General features: G+C 39.7%; 2 protein-coding genes across 7 annotated transcripts in view; both read left to right on the forward strand.

Annotated features, from left to right (window-relative positions):
• The window catches only part of fmr1 (fragile X messenger ribonucleoprotein 1), a 75,140-nt gene extending 53,705 nt beyond the window's left edge, over positions 1-21,435 (forward strand). For 2 of the 6 annotated variants that reach the window (XM_048544406.2, XM_059651328.1), the window contains exons 12-16: positions 11,810-12,005; positions 13,942-14,142; positions 14,572-14,651; positions 17,433-17,462; positions 19,705-21,435. In XM_048544406.2, the coding sequence (XP_048400363.1) occupies positions 11,810-12,005; positions 13,942-14,142; positions 14,572-14,651; positions 17,433-17,462; positions 19,705-19,875 (678 nt within the window). In that variant the 3' untranslated portion in view covers positions 19,876-21,435. The other 4 variants (XM_048544408.2, XM_048544407.2, XM_048544409.2 and 1 more) reach the window with 4 other exon arrangements.
• Positions 21,436-23,895: 2,460 nt separating this feature from the next.
• LOC125458949 (uncharacterized) overlaps positions 23,896-24,366 on the forward strand; it is a 40,516-nt gene continuing 40,045 nt past the window's right edge. The window contains exon 1 of the mRNA XM_048544806.1: positions 23,896-24,009. The gene's annotated coding sequence lies outside the window, so the exon portion shown is untranslated. The remainder of the gene's footprint in view (positions 24,010-24,366) is intronic.

The raw sequence follows: 24,366 nt of genomic DNA on the forward strand, positions 1-24,366 counted from the left end.
ACATTTCCAGGTGTTGCCCTCTGCTTTTTTGCGGAACTAATTACATTTTCACCAGACACACCTTTTATGTCTTATTTTCCCAGTGTTCCCTTTCACTTTTAACTTTACTCTATAATTTTTGTTATTTAATCACCACTCTGTGACAGTCTAGTGTGCTGGACCTTGCCTGTCAGCTGCTAATATGTTCTAATGAGGCATTGTAAGTTTAAATTTTAGTGTTTTCAAAAGAAAAGTGTAAACATCTTTAAAAATTTTTTGTAGGCATTGAAGTGCACTCTCTTTGGTTGTGTCCAGTACTTGTAGAACGATCCTGTAGGTGGCTCCAGAGAGGAACACCATCTCTACTTTCTTAAAATGCAGTAACTAAAAGTTTCATTTTTAAAAGCAAAAAAAGGTTGCCATATCCATGCCAAAGATAGCGTTACTGCCTTGTCACAGATGACTGGTAGTGCTTTAATCTGAGAGTGACCGTGCCTCAGGAGGGAAGAGATTAAGGAGAGCCCTTCATGGTGACCACAGCCATTGAGATAATTGAACAACATTGTTGGTATCACTCTATATCACAAACCAGCCATACTTTGAAAAGAACATTTTTCTGATTGCATCTGCGCCCCTTGTTGAATTTGTCTTCAAATTCTGACAATCCATTTGCCACCCTCAGTCTACTGAGAATTCTCTTCGATGCTCTGTTCTTGGCCTGCAAATGTAATGGCTGCACCCAGTGTTGAGTCTGTTTTCACTCATGCAAATTGATACAAGTTCATTCTCTACTAGGTGTGGAATGGGCCTGTGAATGAAATTTAAGCTTCACTCTTATGTCTGATAGGTGTTTTTGAATTTGTACCCTATTATCCATCTGGAACATCTCTGAAATTTTGGCCTAAACCTCATCACGTCATTGGGTGATCGTAACGAAGCTCATCCCTCGCCTCTGCTGTGAGGCCTTACTGCCTGTGCCCTAGTATTGAGTAGTTGCTCCATCTTTGCTGTGCCTACTTCTCACCCCACTCCTTTTCCATCACTTCATCAATTCTGGGAGCTTCCTCTTCTCTTCCTGCCCCAAATGACCAAATCATTTTATTTCTCCCCCTCACTTCTTCCCCTTCACTCTACTGCCATCTCTTGTTGCCATCTACATCTCTTCTTACCGTGGTGTTCCTTTCCTCCGTCCCCATTCTCCCCCTTGCTTTCTCTTATCATTCTTTTTCATTCAGCCCATCAAGGCAATGCCAGTTCCCAACAGAGCAGTCCAGGTAGGACCACTCTTGTGCTCAGTCACTATGACTCTGCAGGTTTATTTCAGTCAAGCATTCATGTAATTCCCAATCAAAAATCATTAGTTATTCCCACCACCTTGTGGGCAGAGAGTTTCAGCTCATCACCCCTTCCTGCATTAAAATGCTCTCGTTCATATTTTCCTCCTCCTCTTCTCCCCATCCCTACTCCAACACGCGCACACAAAAATGCCACTGTTTACCCAGGATCTTAAATCTGTTACCTGTGGTACTTGTTCAAACAGTTAATGAGAATTGATTTTCCTTGTCTACTGGAGACATTCTGGTAAATTTCTTTTGCGTCCCTCCAAAACCCTCCAAGTTTCTGACATAACTAAAACTGACGCAGGTGTTAGTTATGCCTATCTCAAGCTTTGTAATGTCAGTGGCACTTCCCTGTTTCCTCATCAATGCTTCTCTCTGTTGTGTGCAATATCCTATACACATAGGAGTCATAAACTCATACAGTGCAGAAACAGACCCTTTAGCCCAACTCGTCCATGCTAACCAGACATTCCAATCTGAACTAGTCCCATTTTCCAGCATTTGGCTCATAGTCTTCTAAACCTTTCCTATTCATATACGCATTCAGGTGCCTTTTTAAATGTTGTAATTGTATCCACCTCCACCACTTTCTCTAGCAGCATATTCCGTGCATCCACGAACCTCTCAATATGCCCTGCAACTTCAAAGATTAATGATTATCCACTTACCTGCTAGAATGCCCTATCCACCATGGATTTGTGCCATTTTTGCCACTTCCATAAAATCTATGACAACATCCATTACATTTCTTTCATCAATCTCTATTGTGATAAAACGGAGGTTGAGCCCCCTCTGAGAACTAAAACCGAAATACCCAAAGAGGAGCATGTCACGCTATAATCTCTAAAAGGAGTATGATAAATGGTGTAACCTGCCTTTCAGCAACTTCTAGTGGGACAAATAAAATAAATCCCTGACGCTCACTTTAACATCAATGAGAGAAAAATATATTGTCAAACTCTTAACAGTGAAGGAATTAACTAAACTATTCACAAACTGAATAAATCCCTTCTAGCCATTAACTACTCCCGAATATGATGTGGAAGCGCTGGAATTGGACTGGGGTGGCCAAGGTCAGAAATCATATGACACCAGGCTATAGTCAAAAAGGTTTACTTGAACATACAGGCTTGCAGAGCCTCGCTGCTCCTTCAGGTGTTAGTGATGGAGGTGGCATCAGATGCAGAATTTATAACTAAAAGGTCAAAGGTCACTACTATGAGGATATGTTAAGCAAACCTTAGATGCTGTTAAATCTTTAATAAATTAGAAAGTTTTTTAGTTGGTTAATGTATAAATGTAAACCCCCAAATTTCTTTTAAGTCGCTGCCCTGAGAGAATTAAAGGTTTTATTAGTGCAAAGAAGGGGTGACATTTAAGGTCAGACAATGCACGTTAGGTGTGAGGCCTTGTTTCGAATTTATAAAACGCCATAAATTCCTACTTTAGATGTAAAAACAGTCTGACTGCAAACCAAAACAAACAGATTCTAAACAAAGCCTCACACCTAAAGTCTGACCTAAAATATCACCACCTCTTTACACCAATAAAACCTTTAGTTCTCTCAGGACAGGGGCTTGAAAGGAATTTGGGGACTTACATATGCATATTAATCAATTAAAACGTTCTAACTGATTAAATATTTAACAGCATCCTGGTTTGTTTAACACATCCTCATCAATGGTCTGACCTTTTGACCTTTTACTTATGTTCTATGTGTGCTGCTACATCTCTCACTAACACCTGAAGAAAGAGTAAGACTCTGAAAGTTTGTGTGTTCAAATAAACCTGTTGGACGATAACCTGGTGTTGTGTAATTATTGACCTTTTCCTGAATAAAGTAGAATCTAACAGTAAGTTGTTCCAAGAAATGCAAATCCCTCTTATATGTTAAAAGAACTGAATTTAGCCTGTTGAAATTACAGCCAGATTACGTGTCTTCCAGAGTGGTCTGTGCCTTTTTCTGTTGATTCTTCTGTCAAGAATATTAACTAGTTATGCCATTGATACCAATGTTTTTAAGATGGTGCTTTCGCTAAGCCCTAAGGCTATGAGAGCCAGCAATTCTCTCTTTAGAACTGCAGGCCATTAGATTTGTCAGATTGCAGCTAGCTTTGGGGTCTTTGTCCAACAGTCCCCTTCTTTTTATACCTGTCATGACATGTCAATATTACTTACAATGGGATTAGTCCAATGTTGTCAAAAACGTCAGACTTAAACTTAATAGGTTTTTGGTATCTAAGTACCTGTTTCTAATTGATTGGCTAAATTCAAAAGCCTGCTATCTCAGTAAAAACTGCTACGTGGCCTGCTAACTGTATAGCCTTTTGATACAAATGTCTCAATTCAGGTATTCTGTGTACTTGCAAGCTTTCAAGCTGCTGCTCACAGACATTCATTTTAAATCTCTAAGCACAGCAAAAGCACATGATCTTTTAAAGGGACTATACAATGCTTTTCTCCCCTAGCATTTTACAAACACCAAATTCTCATTTCATCCCTCCCAATCCATAAGTACTCTACCCAACTTTGCAACACTTATTTCATTAACCAGTTCATTTAAATTAGTCAAACTTGCATTTCATCAAGTAAAACGCTAAATAAAACTTGCGGTTTTATTTGTTGTTCTTTGATCAAGAGCAGGTGCTGTTTGTTTCCCTAACTATAGACTGAAACTCGTATGATCCAAAAAGAAACTTCCCACTGCCCAGATATACAACATTAAAAACCTAGATCTTCGCTGCTGCTGGCCTCTGAAAACCACGTGGAAACAGTGGCTGACACTCCATTTTGCTGTTCTGTGTATCTCCAGCTGTGATGGACAGGTTTGCTTTGAAACCAGCTTGTATTGCACAGATTTTTCTGTTGAGCAAAGGAAGACATACATATATATGTTTATAACATGGACCGTAACTTCCTATCCTCTGCAGCAGACTCCAATAAACAGCCATAGATCAAGAAATCATTGTTTGTTTCTTTCTGGTACTTTTCTATCTTCCTTTCCTGTACCTCTCTTCCTGTATGAGCAGCAGCAGGCTGTTTGTTTCCACAGGGACATCACATCCCAGTCTGATCCTGTAATTTCTCTAATATCCTCATATATACGTGTATACGAAACAGTGTACTAATCACCACAGGGGACACTAACCAGTTTTTAATTATTTTCTCATCTTTCCTCCCTAATCAAGGGTTGCTGAAAGCATTTATTATGCTGCAAGCAGGTGATTTATGCTATCTTACTCACATTCAAGGCTTAAATTTAAAATGAAATCCATCTGTTGACTACAGATACTAGCTGCCGAGTTTGGGTGGCTTAGCCGATTACTGTCTTAACACATTGAGCAGGTGCTACACTGATTTATTCTCTGATGGATTAAAAAGAAACAGCAACATATTCCAGTGGCAGATGCCCTCAATGAGGCTGCCAAACTTAGGTCCTCACCACTTGTGTCACAAAATAGACTGTCATATTAAAGCTTCCACCTCACTTGTGTTCTTACATTTGGAATGATATTTCTTTAAGAGATCAAAATGTTAATGAGCCAAGTACGTAGTGCCTGTGGCAAGGTGACAATATCTATGTTTTGAAGTACCCGAGACGCAGGCTATGTCTGGCTGTTAATGTGTACAGTATAAATTAGTTTAAACCCACTAGAGATCTTTATTTAAACATAATCCACTTACCTCTTCTGTGTTACATTTAGAAAACAAGAATATTACATGGTGTACAGCTGGGATTTTTTCTAAGAAAAAGTGACCAGCTTTACAGGAGCAAGCAGCATCACTGTATGCAAATTCTCCTCCAAATTGCTTGCTATCCAGACTTGATAATATATCTCCCGTCCTTCAATGTTGTAGGGTCAAAATCCTAGAATCCTCCCTAACAGCATAAGGGTCTACATACCGGAGATGCACTGCAGCAGTTCAAGGAGACAACTTGTTACCAGTTTCTTGAGGGCACGTAAGGATGTGCATTAAATGCTTGCCCTGCCAGTGATGTCAACATCCCATGAATGAAAAAGCAACCCAGAAGTTTCCACTGTGCAAAGAAATTTCTTTTCAAATTGACAGTGTCTGTAAGTTGGTCAGGTTTGTGCATGCAGCCAGATGATTCGAACCTGCCTTCTCTTAAGGTTATTTCTGAATATCTTGAACTAAGAAAATACTGCATAAATCTGAACAATGAGAAAAGTGTTGCATTCAGAAACAATGCAGATGCAAAAGAACAACCATGAGAGCAAGATTCAGGCCGATAAATAGAAAAAAAACTCTAGCTCACGTGTTCAAAGCACAGAAGAAGTGTACAAAGTTAAATATAAAGTGAAAAGACAAAAAAAAAGGATTGATACCAAGTTGCCCATCATGAACTGAAAGGCCCTGGATCTACTGTCTTGAGTTCAGACCTTTTGGGGGAAAAAAGATGCAGCTGTGTTTCATAGACTAGGCAATTGTCGAACTGGTTAAACAAACTGTGAAGGCACTGGCAATTGCTAACAATTGCTTACACTGAGTGAATACATTGCACTTAGAGGGCAAATAACATCCCACAAAAGTATGCAAAGCTCTCGAGGATCAGCTGCATGCAAGAAAGAACTTTAGAATTCAGCACTGTAAATTGATGTCCTACAAGACACAGCTGCAGGAATCATTAGTTTGTCATATGCGAGAAGAAGGGCAACTGTGGAATTCCTTACCCTAAAGTGCAGTGGATGCTGACACATTAAGTTTGAGGAAGAGATAGATTTTTACTTAGTAGCGGGTTGAAGGGTTACAGAAAACGGGCAGGAAAGTGGAGTTGAAGTCCAGATGAGATCAGCCATGGTCATGTTGAATGGCAGAGCAGCCTTGAGGAGCTGAATTGCTGCTCTTGCTCCTAGTTCTTACGTTCTCAACAAATGCTACTTTTCTGAGGATAATAGTCAGAGCAGATAATGGAATTTAGGATTGCCTAAACGCTTATTGAAGAATTTCAAAAATACCTCTTAGAATAAAGAAAGGTCACAGTACTCAAAACTAGAAGATCACAGAAAATATGAAAACGTTGTAGCTGGAAAACAACATCTGCGAGCTTAAGATAAGCACTGTAGACACTACAATAAGGCACAAAAATCAGTAAGTTATGTGGTAATTGAGGTTTATTAACGCACTACAAAGGTGTCTCATGTTCCGCAATCATTTCAAGGTGTATGGTACAAAACAGCAACGGGCCCACCATGCAAGAAATTTGGCTGCAAAGGTCGTCAAAGCTGCTACAAGGCACAATCAAACTGAACACTGGTGTGGCAGAATGGCAACAGTAGGCTGGAATGCACCAAGATCTACATAAACACAAGCTGATAAAGGTCATTCACAGCAAGATCAACTCAAGTTCCAGAGTGGAACCGTGAGAGGCTGAGAAGTCTTTCTATATTGTCAAAACTACACATAGATCAAGTGAGCCAGTTAGAAGCCGAACATCATTTGGCCAAAGAAACCTAACAAACACATCCAAAATCAAGAATGACATGAGAGCTACTGCAAACATCCTAGCAGTCTATATTCTGAAGGACAAGTATGAGGATTGTTGGAACTCCATGATACAACTGACAAGCGCTAAATTAACTGCCACCAGTTTGGTATAGTTTGATAGCACAAACTCATAGCACCATCGTTTCATATATGTCTAGATCAGAAACATCTAAAAGTATTCCTGTTGTGTTGCTCATAAAAGATCTTCCTGCTAGAGGAGTTGAATCCCAAGTTTACAGGAACTAAATTCTTCATACAAAGGTGACTTTTTCTCCCATTGGTCACACCAAGGTTGAATTTTCCTGGACCTTTTGAGCAAATTTGCTTTCTGTCCCTGTTATTCTGAGTACTGACTGCCATCTTCATGGAATGAGAGACATTACATCCACCTCAGTGCACACTTGTTAGAGCAGTGCCAAGAAGTACACATCTCCTTAATGAGGAACCGCTGTTTTCCAGTTGTACTTTGCCCATAACTTACTATCCCATAACCTATTTTTCCCTGCCTGTTTGTGTCTGTGTGCAAGGTGGAATTTCTAATTAGATTCGCATTTAGATTTATAGTGTTAAACGCTGATGGTTTTGATTAGATTCCCTACAGTGTGGAAACAGGCCCTTTGGCCCAACAAGTCCACACCACCCCTTGAAGCATCCCACTGCAACCTGTCCCCTATAACCCACACACCCCTGAACACTACGGGCAATTTAGCATGGCCAATTCACTTAGCCTGCACATCTTTGGACTGTGGGAGGAAGCCGGAGCACCCAGTGGAAACCCACGCAGACACGGGGAGAATGTGCAAACTCCACTCGGACAGTCACCCAAGGCTGGAATCGAACCCAGGTCCCTGGCGCTGTGAGGCTGCAGTGCTAACCACTGAGCCACCGTGCCGCCCAATTTATTATTTATAACTGGAGTCCAATCCATTGTAATAAATACTCATTCTTGCTAAGTACAGAAGCCTGGTCCATACACTCGATCAATTTGGGTGTGAAAATTGGGTAATTTAGGGAATATTGTCAACTTATTTAAAATCTTTAATTTTTGTGACAACTCTGGGAACAGCAGGACTTGATTTCCAGCTCACTACCCCAGTAAGTTGTGATACTTAGCAATTTCAGTCTTTGCAGTAAATCCTATCTATTATTAACCTCTACCATCTACACTTCTACCAATGTCCTTCTCATTAGGAAAAAAACAATACAAGATAAAACTAGATACTCTTGACCTTTCCTGCCTCTCTAAGCATATCTCACACTTATTGCCCATAATCGGATCTATTCTGCCTCCTGCTTAGAAGATTTTTGGGTTCCAAGCAGTTTCAAGTAAAATATACTGATGCCAAAGGATCAGAAATATTTTTTGCATTCTGCTCATTGTTTATTGGGTAAAGGTAACAAAGTATATGGCACAATAGCCAGTAAATGGTGTTGAAGTACAAATCGGCAATGATCTAATTGAAGGACAGAAGAAGAATGGGCAGCTGATTAGCATATTAATGGTTTGTTACTTGAAGGAGCTGAGCTAACCAGCTAAAATCTTCCTCAAACTTTGATTAATTTGACACTTGGAACTGTGTCTCAAGGATAATAATATCTGTGTATAAAAAAGTAATATTTTTCTTTTATTAGTTTACTAGAGTGGTCACGTTTTACACAGCAATAATACCACTGTTTTTGATCTACTTCATCCTTCACCTTAGTAACTTATTTTGATTTTATTTTGAAAGTATAGTTGAATTCCGGTATGGCAGCTTAATAGCTTTTATCCCCCACTATCTTCGGATTTCCTTGTTTGTCACAATATTGTACAATAGTTATGTTTATTTCATATCCTTCTTCTCAATCCTTGACCCAATTATCAACAAATGAAATGTCCATGTGCCGTCTGAACCAGCTACAATGTTCCTCTTTATTTGCTCACCTTCCAGTTTAGAGTCAGAATCATCCAGCACTGAAATCGACCCCCTTGATCCAACTTATTCATGCCAACCCACTTGCCCAAACTAAACTAGTCCCACTTCCCTGCGTTTGGCCCATATCCCTCTAAACCTTTCCTATTCATATTCCTATCCAAATGTCTTTTAAATATTGTAGCTGTACCTGCATCCACTACTTTATCTGGCAGTTGATTCTACATGTGGATCACTCTGTGGGGGGGGAAAAAATTGCCCCTCGGGTCCGTTCTAAATATTTCTTGTCTCATTTTAAAAAATGCCCACCCCAGCTTTGAACTTACTGACACTAGGGAAAAGCCCTTTGCTATTCACCTTATCTGTGCCCCTCATGATTTTATAACCCTCTATAAGGTCACCCCTCAATCTCCTATGTTCCAGTAAAAAATAGGTCCCAACCTATCTTTATAACTCAAACCTTCCGTTCCCAGCAACATCCTGGTAAATCTTTTCTGAATCTTCTCCAATTTATTAATACCCTTCCAACATTTGGGTAACCAGAACTACACATAGTATTTCAAAAGGAGTCTCACCGACGTCCTGTACAACCTCAAGATGATGTCCCATCTCCTATACCCAACGGTCTGAACCAATGACGCCAAGTGTGCTTAATGCTGCCTTAACCACATTGTCTCCCATTTGAAGCACCCTTCAAAGAACTGTGTACCTGAACTGCTCAGTCTCTCTGTTCAACAATAGTGCGAGTTTTGTTTACAATGCCTGCATTTAACAACAAAGACCCAATACCAGTTTGAAGAAGGGTCTAGGCCCGAAACGTCAGCCTTCCTGCTCCTCTGATGCTGCTTGGCCTGCTGTGTTCATCCAGCTCTGCACCTTGTTCCAGGTCAGGCTCTGTCTCCGCTCAGTTTTCAAGCTTGAGAAGTTCTGATTGATGGCTGTCGCCTGTTACTCCCTTTAAGCTTAAGGTTTGCCTTTGTCAGTGATTATACTGTTACCTTTTGTTCCTTTATTCATTTGCTTAATCAATGGAGGGCCTGATAAAAACAATTTCTGAAATCCAAATGCACAACAGTTGCACTTCATTAGCCCACTTTATTCCTTCAAAAAGATGGTGGATTATTTTGGGATAGTTTCTGCCAACTAAATTGATGTTAATTAATTACTTTAGCATCGAATCAATAGCTACATTACCGCAACATGACATCCCAACTCCTAGATTCAGTGCACCGACCAATAAGAACAAGAGTACCAAACGCCGCCTCATTTCAGCTCTGGAGACTCATCTAGATTCAAAATGTTAGCTTGCCGTCTCTCCGTGGATGCTATGCTGTGACCTCCAGCCCTTGTTGTTTTCAGCCGTCTTCACTACCCTGTCTACTTGTAACTCCACTTTCAAGGAACTATGAACCTGCACCCCGTTGTTGTTTTAACAGTTTTCCCACATTAAAATGACTCACTACATTATCATTTATTGAAAGGAGAATTGAATGCACAGTTGCGAAGATCATGCATCAGTTGTCCAGGTCATTGGTGAGACTAAATCGGGAGTACTATCTACAGTTTCCTTGTTTGAAGAAGGATGTAAATGTGTTGGAAGCAGTTCAGAAGTAGTTAATTAGACTAATTCCTGAAATACACAGGTTCTTTTTGAGGAAAGGCTGGACAGGCTATACTTGTCTCTGTTGGAATTCAGAAGAGGAAGAGGTAACTTGATTGAATCATGTAAGATCCTATTTTGTCTTGACAGGGTAGATATGAAGATGATGTTTCGTCTTGTGGAGCAACTTGGAATGAGGGGTCACTGTTTGGAAATAAGGACTGGTTCATTAAGATAGCTAAGGAGAATTTTTTTTCTCAGCAGGTCTTGAGCCTATGGAAAAGTGAAGTCTTTGAATATTTCTAATGCAAAGATAGATAGATGTTTTATAAGAAAGTGAAAGATTGTTGGGTAGATGAAAACGTGGAGTAATCAGATCAACCATGATCTTGATATATGGGAGAGCAGGCTTGAGGATCCAAGTGACTTACTCTTGTTCCTATGTCCTCCAATATGTTCATATGATTATCTCCTGTCCTTCCCTTAAGAAATAAATGTTCCATACCCCTCAATTATCTGAGTTTTTCAGCCTCTAATGCTGTTTAATTAATTCACAGCCACACAATCTGGCATGAAAGTACTAATCTATTTGTATTAACAATGAGAAAAGCTAAATTATTGTTCATGATCAAAAGCCTCATAATCAAAATGCCCATTTGCTAGGTTATTGCTAACACACAGTATGTTATTTGTATTTATAAGGAGATATGGAGTGCCATAGTGGTAGCGTTAGTTGTCAAGTACTCCAGGATATTAGCCTGGGAACATGGATTCAATGATGGTGAAATGTGAATTCAATAAAAATCTGGAATTAAAAGCAGAGCTAATAGTGGCAGCATAACCACTGTAGCTTAGTTTAAAAACCCATCTGGTTCACTAATGTTCTTTTAAGGAAGAAAATTTGGCCTATGTGTGACTCCAGACTCTCAGCAATGTGGTTAGCTTTTATCTGCCCACTGAATAATTAGGGATGGGCAATGAATGCTGTATCACATGAACAAATAAGAATGAGTGCAGGTCAGCAGCTGATGCCAATGCTAGCACATGTGCTTCAACTGAAGTGGTTCTGTGTAATGCTAACCTAAGGATTTTTTAAGGTGCAGAATTGCTTTTCATTTTCCAGATCTTTTCTAAATCTGATTTGTAATAGCTGGGTGCAATAGATCTATCTGCAGATAAGAGATTGCTGAAATCTGTCAGTGTTTGCTTGTTTGTAGAGCCAGTGCAGGGCATGATGGGCTGAACAGCCTCCTTCTGTGTCAGTTCTGTTCGGTGAAGTTAGTGGATATATTTCTCTTTGCCATGCCTCCCCCCATTCCACAATTTCAGAATTGTCAACTGCAGCAAATTTCAAGGATAAATATTCTTGCAAGCATTTGTCAAAATCCTAACAAGTAGGTTTTAGAAATCCTCATTTCTAATCACAGTTCAATTTGCCCATTCTAAAGGTATTTGTGCTTTCTGTACAGGAGGTTGACCAGCTACGCATGGAACGCTTACAGATTGATGAGCAACTTCGGCAGATGGGTGCAGGATTGAGGACCCCTGCAAACCGTCCCGACAAAGAAAGGGGCTACTCGACCGATGAAAGTACAAGTTACTTGCGCGGGGGCAGACCTTACAGTAGTCGAGGGCGTGGCAGACGCGGTCCAGGCTATGCATCAGGTTTAATATTCTAAATTCATAATTCAAAAATTCATTCTTTCAGATAACAAAGTTGCTCGAGAATGACTGGTCTAAAGTTTTAAAAGCAATTTTACTTCCTCAAATTCAAATAAATTCCACGTGCAGTATATTTTTTGTTAGCTCATTTCTATGAATTGTCCAATGAAAATGTTTCAAAAACAGCAACAAGTTTGGCTTCTCTATATTTTGTTTCACAGCCTCAATAGCGAGAAAGGGTCACTGGACCCAAAACGTTAACTCTGTTTTCTCCTCTCTGTTTTCTCCTTCACAGATGCTGCCACACCCGCTGAACTTTTCCAGCAACTTTGTTTTCATTCAATTGTGATCCATTTCATTTGCCCTTGTTGATAAGGCCATTTGACCCAGCTTCGATCATCCATTCAGAAAGATGTATCCTTGTTTAGTGCCGAGTTTCCCCACCTCATTATCCGATGGTAACTGCTGTGTTTATGCAGTATGGCTTATGGTTGCTACCTGGACATACCATCTCTCTGGCTGAAGAAGCTAAGAAATGAGACAGTTAAATGGAAGGCAGATAGTCTGACTGAAGGAACTTTGACATTTGAGTATCAATATTTTGTAACTATCACTATTGTAGATAGCTTAAGAAGATGTTGAAAGTCACATGAGACCAGGTTATAGTCCAGCAGGTTTATTTGAAATCACAAGCTTTTGGAGTGTTGCCCCTTCATCAGGTGAAGCGTTTTCTTCTTTGGTCGCTGCACTGCAGATCTCTCTGTCAACTGTTCCAGTTCATTGGTTGCCTCATTGAGCTCACTGCTAACTCTTTGGGGTTTGTGAAAAAAATTCCTGGAATGTCGTTCACCTGATGAATTCCCCTGTGTCTTCCGCAAGACCAATGGGGTCCGTTTTGTTAGTGGGGCAGAAATTGAGCCTTTGGCTGAGAATTTTGATTTCATCTGATTGAAGGATATGGTCAGAAAAATTTGATGGTGGATTTCCCTGTGGTGATACTGGGGGAGGCTTGGTTACTGCTGATGGCGATGCCAGTTTCTCCAGTTTCCTGTTCTGGGTGTTCGTGTAGGTGGTGTAGTTCTGTTGCCTCATCTGCTTGGCAGTGTCTTCCAGCTGGTCCACTGTATCCTGAGTGCAAGCTATGGACTCTACCTTGATTTCAAGCCGTCTTCACTACCCTGTCTACTTGTAACTCCACTTTCAAGGAACTATGCTGACAGTATGGACTCTATCTTGATTTCAAGGTTGCAGCATTTGCTGTGGAGCTGGTGTACGCAATGATTGAGAACTGTGCGATGACGGAGTCTGTCAGCATAGTCTGTGTTTTAGGTCAGCGGTTTAGGTCAGCGTGAATAGATTTGTGATCTACTGTCCTTTTGGGATCATCTCTGCAGAAGCTGGATGTCTATATCGATATGCGCGGTCTTGGAAATCCTCTCCACTTTGACCCAGCAGTTTGTGGTGTTGATGATAGCCATGATGTGGAGGTGTCAGTGTTGGAATGGAGTAGACAAGGTTAGAAGTCAGACAACACCAGATAATAGTCCACAGGTTTATTTGAAATCACAAGCTTTTCAGAGCATTGCCTCTTCATCAGGTGAAGTGTTGGACTATAACCTAGTGTCGCCTGATTTCTGACCTTGCCCACCCCAGTCCAACACAGCACTTCCACATCAAGAAAATAAGTAATCAAAGTAGAGAGAGCTGCCAACAGTCTAACTAGATCTGATTATGTACCTGGATTTTATACCATTTTGTATAAAGTTTCAGTGTTGAAAAATTGAGTTGTGACCCAAGTGAAAATAATTTAAGAAATATAAAGCCATTTCTCTTGGACAGGTGGTTTGCTTTGATAAAGATTGGAGCAGCTTTTGCTGAACAAGGGTTTTACAATCCCACAACTGACATTTTTTTCTTTTCTCTCCTCCCAACTGCTAAGGTAATAACTCTGAGGCATCCAATGCCTCCGAGACTGAATCTGAGCACAGAGATGAGCTGAGTGATTGGTCACTGGCGCCAACAGATGAAGAAAGGGAACCATACTCACGCCGGGGTGACAGCCGCAGGAGAGGGAGTGCTGGCCGTGGCCGTGGTGGAGGTCGTGGCCGTGGGAGCAACAAAAATCCGTCAGCAACTTCAGGTAATTAGTGAGTATACTTTGTCGTCTGCATGTATTTCAACAATAAACTAAAATTTGCTGGTTTCAGTTCACAAGATGCCCCCGAATAAAGTTGGATGTCAAGAATGTTAAATGCCACGTGAAACTGACTTAAAAACAAGCTGAATTTGTACGGTTGACTCTGAATGCATTTGCTTGCATGTATGTATGCTGCTTTCGAGTATTCTTTCCATGTGCAAAGCTGAATAATTGACATGTCAATGACTGAACAGGTTCCAACAGTGTTTGTGCTTCGGTAGTTAAATAGCAATATGCTTTTATGAATTTTTAATATTAAAGTTCATTTTGTGTGTATAGTTTTATATCGCCTGATTATAACTGCTGGAATGCTTTAATTGTACACTGTAGTCCTGGTCTGAATTTGTTTTTTTAATCTATTTACCATTTTAGATGAATTCTTGAGGGCAGACATCCGTAAACGCAACTCATCAAGAGATTCAAAAACCAGGACGACAGATGGCTCATTGCAGGTAGCTTTTCGAGTGTGGTTTTAGGTTGCACAGTTGAAATCGGGCTGCTCTGACGTACAGTTTATGAAGGCTGTATTCTGTTATTTAAGAAGTCTGAAGCTAAGTCTGTCAAATTGCATTTGTGAAGATGGCTCCACTTGATAAAACAATTGAGCTAGAAAATAATACTGGTCATTGTTTACTTTGTCAAATAAACAAGTATTAAATATGATCTCTAACAGACCCAAAGTGAACATTTGCTGTTTTTTTTTAGTGCAGAAAATATAGACCTGTTTACCAAATAGTGTACAAGTAACAGAAACTTTAGAAAGAGGCAGGAATGTTAGATATTGTGAAGTTTGGACTTAGCGTTTATAGATTTCTAAACAATAGCAAATAAAATATATGCAAAAATCAAAGCCCTTAAGTTCAGTCTTGTTTAAGTCCATAAGACACAGTAGAAGTGGACCATTCAGACCGTTGATTCTGCTCCAGCATTCACCTGAGATTACAGCTGATCACTCAACTTCACTGCCCTACGATTTTTCCATGACCCAGGGTTCCCTTGCTAATTAAAGATTTCTGAACCTTGGAATTTAATGTTGTTAAAGAACACAGGAACAGGAGTTTGTCCATTCAGCCCCTCAAGCTCATTCAGCTATTCAATGAGATCATGGCTGATCTGTGGCCTCACCCCATAAACCTGCTTTGGCCCATACACCTAATACCCTTGCTGAACAAAAAAATCAATCTCTCATTGAAAATTAATAAATGATTCACTGCTGTTTGTAGATGAGAGCTCCAGCATCTTTCATCCTTTGTTTGTGGAAGTACTTCCTAACATCTCTCCTAAACAGTCTGGCCCTAATGACCCAGCCTCTGCAGTAAAGAATTCCACTCTGAGTGGAAAAAAATCTCCTAATCTCTGAGCTAAGCTGGCTACTTCAAACTAAATCATTTCAGAGATAGTAGGAACTGCAGATGCAGGAGAATCTGAGGTAACAAGGTTTAGAGTTGGATGAACACGGCAGGCCAAGCAGCATCAGAGGAGCAGGAAAGCTGTATCTAGCCTGAAACATCAGCTTTCCTGCTCCTCAGATGCTGCTTGTCCTTCTGTGTTTATCCAGCTCTACACCTTGTTATCTCAAACTAAATTATGTTAGCTTGTCCTAGACTCTCTCACAAGGGCAAATAATCCTCTGTATCCAACCTGTCAAGTTCCCCTAAGCGAGGTTCTGAAGAAGAGTCATACTAAACTCAAAACGTTAACACTGGTTCTATCCCCACAGATGCTGCCAAAACTGCTGAGATTCTGCAGCATTCTCTGTGTTTGTTCTAGATTTATCACATGAGAAATTTGTAGGTTTCAATAACACTGTGTCTCATTTTTTTCAAAAATCAAATGACGACAAGCCTAACCTAGTCAATCTCTCCTCATAAAACAGTCCCTCCAACCCCAGAGTAAACCTAGTGATCCGTCTCTGGACTGCTGTCAGTACGGATATATGTCCTCTTTGATAGGGGAACAAAACTGTTCATAATTTTCAGTGTGGGGTCCAACTTGTGTGTTGTATGTTTTAGTGAGACGTCCCTATTTTTATACTCCACTCACTTTGAAATAAAAGCCAATATTTCTTCTGCCTTTCTTATTACCTGCTGAACTTGTATGCTAGCAATTTGTGACTTTTATGCAAAGACCACCAAATTTCTATGCGCTGCAGCTTCCTGCAGCCTTTCTCTATTTAAATAATGTTCAGTCTCTATTATTCCTGTTAAAGGATATAATCTCACTTTTCCACAGTATATTCCACTTAAGTTTTTACCCATTCATTTAACTTGTTTACATCCCACAGGCCTTAGCTTTTCCGGTGACCATCATTGTTAGGCTATATACGTACACCAGCACACACGCATCGACCTATACTAAGTCCCATTCACTCCTATGTCTAATGGTCTTATCATTTTGGTTCTTGGGACTCTACTTTAGCTCTCACCTTTACCTTGTTTACAAATCCTAATCCCTCTGGGGATTCATTCAAACCTACCTTCCCAATCACTATTAACCTAATGTCCCACTCTGTGTCCAATGAATTTTACATTTATATGTGGGTGTTCATTACGCTGCCTTCACACCCTCTGCCAATCAATCAGTAATTTGTCTGCTGATCCTAGCTATATTTCTGTCACCTCTGATATGATAATTTTACGCAGTGCTGTTCAGTTTTCTAGTTTTTCATCAGATGCATACTGTATCGTAACACAATCCACCATTTCTTGAACCCCATGAGCCCTTTTCTAGCCATTTTCTCCCATGACTTGGTACAGCAATTTCAGTTTGCATTATTGCAAGTCAAAAATTGGCAGATTTTCTTTGTATTTCTTTATTTGCATAACCTGCATTTAATTTCTGCTATTTGTTCAATGAAAATGTCAGTGGCATATTGTAATGCTGAGTCCTCATGACCCAGCTCTATTTAAGCACAAGCTCGGAGTCCTTTGTACCCAGTAACGGATATTTTATCCTTGATGTGCACGTTGACTGAAATACTTGAATTTGGTGTAATTATTTTGGGTTTTTGGCATTTGAATTGTCTTAATGTTTGTTCTTTTGTTTATTTCTCAGAGTATGGAAGCTTGGAATTGTGAAATTTGAGGAATATTTTATTAGTCAATCTGTTTGTCCAAATTTCTACATTCTGAGCATGCTGCTAGATTTCTTTGAAAACACACTTGTTTGATATCCTTTCCTCCCCAGCATCTTTTAAATATTTATTATTTTCTCTTTATGCTGGCACTATCAAGATTGGGAAGCCTCTATATGGGGAATCACAGGTATGAATGAACTGACATTATGTTACAGAGCAGCACAGCAAAACAATTTGAGGCAGATGAGCTTAATTTATGTCGCACCCTTTTAATATAATCCAGTAAATGCTGGTTCACAGGAAACATCGATGGTACACAATAACACAGCAGTTGGAAAGGTCAGTTTAAAAACAAGAACTCAAAGTGACAGATAAATGTGAGCAAACAGCTAGTAAGGCAAAGAAACGCAGCTGAAGACTCACTCGCTGACAGATTAGCAGAGGGTGTGAAAGCAGGGTAATGATCGTGCACACGTAGATCAAATACAAGATCCAGTGGACATGGAGTGAGACATGGACTGGCAGCAGACAGAGGTAGATTAGGACAAGAGAGATTGGGGTTTGTAAATAAGGTCAAGGTGAGAGCTAAAGAAGACCCTCAAAGCAAAGATGATGGGAGAATGGGGCTTAGTACAGGGCGAGGTATGTGTATTGTGCCTGAGTTTAAATGAGAGGCTTACAACAAAACTATTGGAAAAGCTGAAAGCACTATCCCAGTGAAATAGACTAACCAAGGATGCAGTCAGCAGTTGGTATGATTAAAGCTATCTCCTCCTATAAAACAAGATGAATAAATAAGGTAATTATAGAGCTGTGAGCCTTGTGTCTGTTATAGAAAAGTTTTGGAAATGATTATAAGAGATAGGATTTATTATCATCTCTGAAGCAACAGTTTGATTGGAGATTTTCAACATGGATTCGTCAAGGGCAGGTCGTGTCTCACAAACCTCATTGAGTTTTTTGAGAAGGTGACCAAGCATGTGGATGAAGGTAGGGCAGTTGATGTGGTGCACATGGACTTCAGTAAAGCTTTTGATAAGGTTCCACGTGGTACGCTATTGGAGAAAATACGGAGGCATGGGATTGAGGGAGATTTAGCTGTTTGGATTAGAAACTGGCTTTCTGCAAGAAGGCAACGAGTGGTGGTTGATCGAAAATATTTAGCCTGGAGTCAGATCACTAGTGGTGTGCCTCAAGGATCTGTTTTGGGACCACTGCTGTTTGTCACGTTTTATAAATGATGTGGATGGGTTAGTAAGTTTGCAGATGACACAAAAGTCGGTGGAGTGGTGGACCGTGTGGAAGACTGTTGCAGGTTGCAGGGAGACTTGGATAAACTGCAGAATTGGGCTGAAAGGTGGCAAATGGAGTTAATACGGATAAATAAGAGGTGATTCACTTCAGGAAGAATAATAGGAAGGCAGAATACCGGGTCAATGGAAAGATTCTTGGTAGTGTGGATGTGCAGAGGGATCTTGGTGTCCATGTACATAGATCCTTGAACGTTGCCACCCAGGTTGATAGTGCTGTTAAAAGGCTTATGGTGTGTTAGGTTTTATTGGTAGACAGATTGAGTTCCAGAGCCGTGATGTCATGCTGCAACTGGACAAAACGCTAGTGCGGCCTCATTTGGAGTATTGCGTGCAGTTCTGGTCGCCCCATTACAGGAAGGATTTGGAAGCATTAGAAGAGATGCAGAGGAGATTTACCAGGATGTTGCCTGGCCTGGAGCGAAGGCCTTATGAAGTAAGGCTGAGGGACTTGGGTCTCTTCTCATTGGAGAGAAGAAGGCGAAGAGGGGATTTAATAGAGACCATTCAAGATGATCAAAGGATTAGATAGGGTGGACAGTGAGAGTCTTTTTTCCGAGGATGATGACTTCAGCTTGTACGAGGGGGCATAGCTACAAATTGAGGGGTGATAGATTTAAGACAGATGTCAGAGGCAGGTTCTTTATTCAGAGAGTGGTAAGGGTGTGGAACACCCTGCCTGCCAATGTAGTGAACTCAGCCACATTAGGGGCAATTAAACAGTCCTTGGATAAGCATATGGATGATGATGGGATAGTGTAGGGGAAGGGGCTTAGATTAGTTCACAGATCGGCGCAACATCAAGGGCCAAAGGGCCTGTTCTGAGCTGTACTGTTCTATGTTCTGTGTTCTGTAACATTTACCAGCATTTGCTCCACTAGTTGCGAGTTTAATCTGTTTATCTGTTTCAACCCATGAGCTGTAAGACTATGAAGAATATATATGGAAAATCTGTCTGTTCAATTTGTAAGCCATCTGAACTCTAAAATTAACCATATTAAACTTTACAATTATTTTGGTAACCTTCTTCTAAGTTCCAGCATTATGCCTTGCCTCCGACAAACACTAAATGTTATGGGCTCAGCATTTCACTTCTGAACACTTTCTAATTTGTTCCAGATCAGAATTGACAGCAATAATGAAAGGAGTGTCGTGACAAAAGCTTCCCACAGCCCAAATGTTTTCAGTGAGAGCACTCGACAGCGTGTGGGCAAGGAGCGTGCTCAGAAAAAGGAGAAGCCAGAGAGTCCCACAGAAAACCAGCAAGTCCTGGTCAATGGAGTATCTTAAATCTCATTCCTGTAAAGTGACGTTCTCTCTAAATTTCCATTCATTAACCATACAAACCGGATGCTTACATGTCATTTAGAGAAACCTATTAGGCCAAAGACATGAAACTCATTTGTGCACAATTGATGCACATGGTCCACATTGTCTTTTGGTGGACAGGTGGAACACTTGTGATGTAACCATTTTCATTTCACTTAGCAAAACTCCTTTTTAAAGAAAAGATTTACAACAGAGTATATTGTTTGATCTGTGCCTTCAATATAACTTGCCAGAAGGGGGTAACCTTACTATAGTTGCAGAAATCAGGGAAGCTAAATGAGCAGAAGACAGTTGCATTGTATTATACATCTATGTAGATAAAAAGTGTGGTTAAATATTGGGGAATCTTTACAGAAGAATGCATGCTTTTCATGATTTCATGATTTTCCTTATATATGCATCTAGCTGAACAGTAAAGGATCAGAAATCCTTGCACTGAAGTTTGTATGGCATTGATCAGACTGTGGGAGGGCACTTTTTTCTTTACACCTCTGCATTTGATGTACAAGAGTAAATGTAAAGAATTAAATAGTGTACTGTTTGAAAGGCATAAAATGCCTGAAGATTGTTGCCAAACTGATGATTTGTAGTTATTTATTTTTGGGAATGTACAGTATTTGGGGAGGAAAAAGCTTTGTTTATGTACCTGTCCACTATGGGCTATTGTGTTAACTTAGTGTAGATGATTAACAAAGGTAGATTGACCTTACAGTATATGAATCTGCAACAGGGGCAATATTTTTCTCTGTACATAGTAGTGAAAACAAATAATTTGGTTTTATGTTGATATTGTTTGGTTGAAGTGCAATATATTTTGTATGCAAGCAGTTTCAATTAATAAAGTTTGATCTTCCTCTGCTGACTGTAGGACAAAATTTACTTCCTGCTAATTTGCCACCATACAATTTAATTGTAGTGGTTATTAAAGGAAATGACAGAACATGATGTTGCAGTATATAAATTACAAGGCTTGCATTGTTTTTTTATTCCGTTTTCATTGTCATATGTTATTTGGTTGTACAAGTCATTATAATTTTCAGAACTACATTGCCCCAAAGTTTGGTGACAGTCGTGAAATCAAAACCATCTGTGTCACCATCGCTATTTTTCTGAAACTGGTGCAAATTCTAGAATCTGCACATGCATAATTGAACACAAAAATCCCATAGTTACTCTGGTTCGGTGCCATTCTGCAGATGGTGTAATGTTGAAGTATCCCTCAATTACAATTAATTGGAAATCACTGAAGTGATAAAAACTTGTCGTTTTTATGCTATTTTGCATTAAAATCCCTTGACAAATGCACAGAATGAGAATCCTTGTAGAATGAGGTGCAGTTGGGTATTAAATGGCACACTAAGTTCATAATAATTGCTGAAAACCCTGATAGTGCAAACTTATATTTGTGGAATGTTAAATTTCGTATTCTTTAAAGAGTTGTTTATGATTCTATAGCTTCTAATTTAATTCCATGTGTATTGTTTTCTGTCAAGTTCAATTAAAAGTGAAGGATAATCAGTGCATTTTACTTCCTGGTTTGCTGTCTGTGAGAATACCTCAGTGTCATTGATTAGTTACCCTGCTCAATGGCACCACTGTTACTGGATGCCTAGACACAAATTGATGTTGCGAAAGCAAAAATTCCATGCTGTTCACTATCACTTTGCCAAAAATGACAGCACAATGATGGAAACTTTGATCGATGCATCATTTAGTCAATAGCTTATAATGAGGAAGACCAACCCCATCGCATCGCAAGTTGGCTGTTAAGTATCTAGAGCCACAGTTAACCTTTGTGCTATTCATATTGCTGCATCTGCAAGCCAGTTGCCACAAACTGCAAGTAATTCTCAGCATTACCGCCATTTTAAAGATACAGCAATCGTTACTGACTGGCAATTAACTCCTCTGATCCAGAAAGTAAATAATTATATATGTGAAGTCTCATTCCTTCCTACAGGTTCTAAATGGTTTTAGTTTCTCAAAATTCTATTCACTTCCCTTTTCTTCTCTCTTTATTCTTTTACTTCTTCCTTCTGTTTCTCTGAACATAAGTTCACCCGCCTCAATTCTTGGTGTTTATTTTTCATTGCCTTTACCTCACTGGTTCAGGAGATTACACTATTGATCCCATCATTCACCAAGGTCCCAGAGGCCCCTCAAATAAAAGCAAAGTGCTCAAATTCTAAAACAAAATAAAGTGCTGAAGAAACTCAACACACCTGGTAACATCCATGGAGTGAGAAACAGCATTTGAGTCTGATCCAAGTCATCTGCAGAAACGTAGAATGTCTTCATGAAGTCATTATCAACTCTTAACTCCAGCAACTTAATTAGGAATCTTTTAAAACACGAACCTGTGCCAACAAGTCAGGTAACAGATCAAAATGCCCCAAGCTGGCCTGAAGTGAGTCTCTCTGAGCAATTCAAACTGCAAGATAAAATTCTGCAGCCAGCAGAATTAAATCCAAATGGAAGTGAAATGCTTTGATGTTAGACGCACTAACAATCTTGGCAGATGTTGCTGTGATGCAGTAGACCTTTTTAATTTTTAGTGAGATAGGGAGGTCACTGACAATTATGAATGGGGAAACATTTTACCTTTGAACTGAGTTGCTTACTGGGCCATTGCAGAAGGCAATTAAGAGTCACCTACCTTCGTGTTGATCTGGAGAGACGGTAGATCAGACTGGTTAGGGGCAGCAGATTTCCTTTCCTGTCGGGAATTAGTGAACCAGATAGACTTTTTTGGATAATTAGAGATAATATTATGGTCGTCACTACGGAGACAAGTTTTCAAATCTAGATTTAATTAATTCATTTTAAACCCCACCAAATGCTGTGGTGGCATTTGAGCACATGACTGCATCAACCTGGATCTCAGGAGTATTGGTTCAATGACATTACTAGTTTGCCACAATCTGTGCTCTGGGTGGTGAGGGGGGGGTGCTGGTGGTGAAAAATATCAAAAATGCTGTGTCAGGCTGATGATAAAATTAAGGAGCTAGGCTCGAAACATCAGCCTTTCTGCTCCTCTGATGCTGCTTGGCCTGATGTGTTCACCCAGCGCTATACCTCGTTATCTCACATTCTCCAGCATCTGCAGTTCCTACTGTCTCTGATTAGATTGACTTCCCCTTTTTCTTGTTGCCGATAATACCAATTTAATCTGAAGGGAAAAGCTCATGTAAATGGCATGAAATTGAGAAAAAGGAATGCATTCCTTTTGTTTTCATGGCAATATAAAAGAGAAAATGGAGAGTGTTTTTGTTTTAATCCGATCATGAACAAATCAAGGAGACCATATGCCATTTTCTGTCTAGTGTGTGCCGTGTCCAAGCATAAGTATTTATGTGATTACTCAAAGATATTTGCTCTCTGAATTGCAAGTCCAGAAAGTGATATGCAGAGCCCACCTATGTAACTGCAAATCAATTATTGCGAATTCTAGTTATTTTGCTAAATTTACCAAAAGTGTACTGCTGAAATTCTGAAACTTCATTTATGCAAATTATTTATGTCTTAATTTTATTCAAATGCCAGTTGCTGCAGAGCTTGTTTACAGCTCATCAGTTGTTGAGTTTTGATAAGTATTCAGAATTTGTCATTATTCTCCACGATTAGCAGTCTAGGAATAACTTTCCTGTGAGCAGTTTGAAATTTTCCTCCAAACTCTTAGTTTATTTAGAAGGAACACCCACTAGTCTTAGTATTTTTCTCTTTTTTTTGTCTCTTAATACAGCAGCTGAGATTCCCTGAGTAATTCAAAGCTGTGAGCTGCTTTTTTTTTATAATGTTTCTGGCTATTTTGAGCTCTCCATTTTTGGAAAGTAATGCACGGCGGTTAAGGTGTGAAGGACTCATGATTTTAAAACAAATTTTTCCCACGAATGGCTAGAATCACTGTTCCAAACCTAATAAAATCAGTAGCAGCTTCAAAATACTTAATGAAAGTCATTGAGATCACTAGTCCCATTTACATTGCTGTATTTGATGAATGAACACACAGGAATCATAACAGGACCTTGTGGTACAGTAGCAATATCCCTACTTCTGGAACAGATTGTCCAAGTTCAAGACCTATCCGGCACAAAGGTATGGTGTTAACACGTCAATTGCGGTTATTCAAATGTATTAATATGAATCATTTCTTAGAGAAAGAGACAGTGTTGCTTCTGGATATTAAAACAGTTACAACATCATTTGAGAATGTTGATCAAAGGAAGCCCACTTTTTGTTGTAAGGTTTTATGCAATGCAAGGCTGAATCCTATGACAGATGTCTTGAAAACGCTGAAAATATCCCTTGGTGAATATTTCTTTTTCATTTATTTAATGCGATATGAACATCACTGGTAAAAAATTTAAATGGGAGGAGTAATCTCAATAGCTTTAAGTATTTTTAAATGGAAACATGTTTTAAATGATGTGATAATGGGAACTGCAGATGCTG

The sequence above is a fragment of the Stegostoma tigrinum genome, chromosome 15 (genome assembly GCF_030684315.1).
Source record: "Stegostoma tigrinum isolate sSteTig4 chromosome 15, sSteTig4.hap1, whole genome shotgun sequence".
Taxonomy (NCBI): Eukaryota; Metazoa; Chordata; class Chondrichthyes; order Orectolobiformes; family Stegostomatidae; genus Stegostoma; species Stegostoma tigrinum.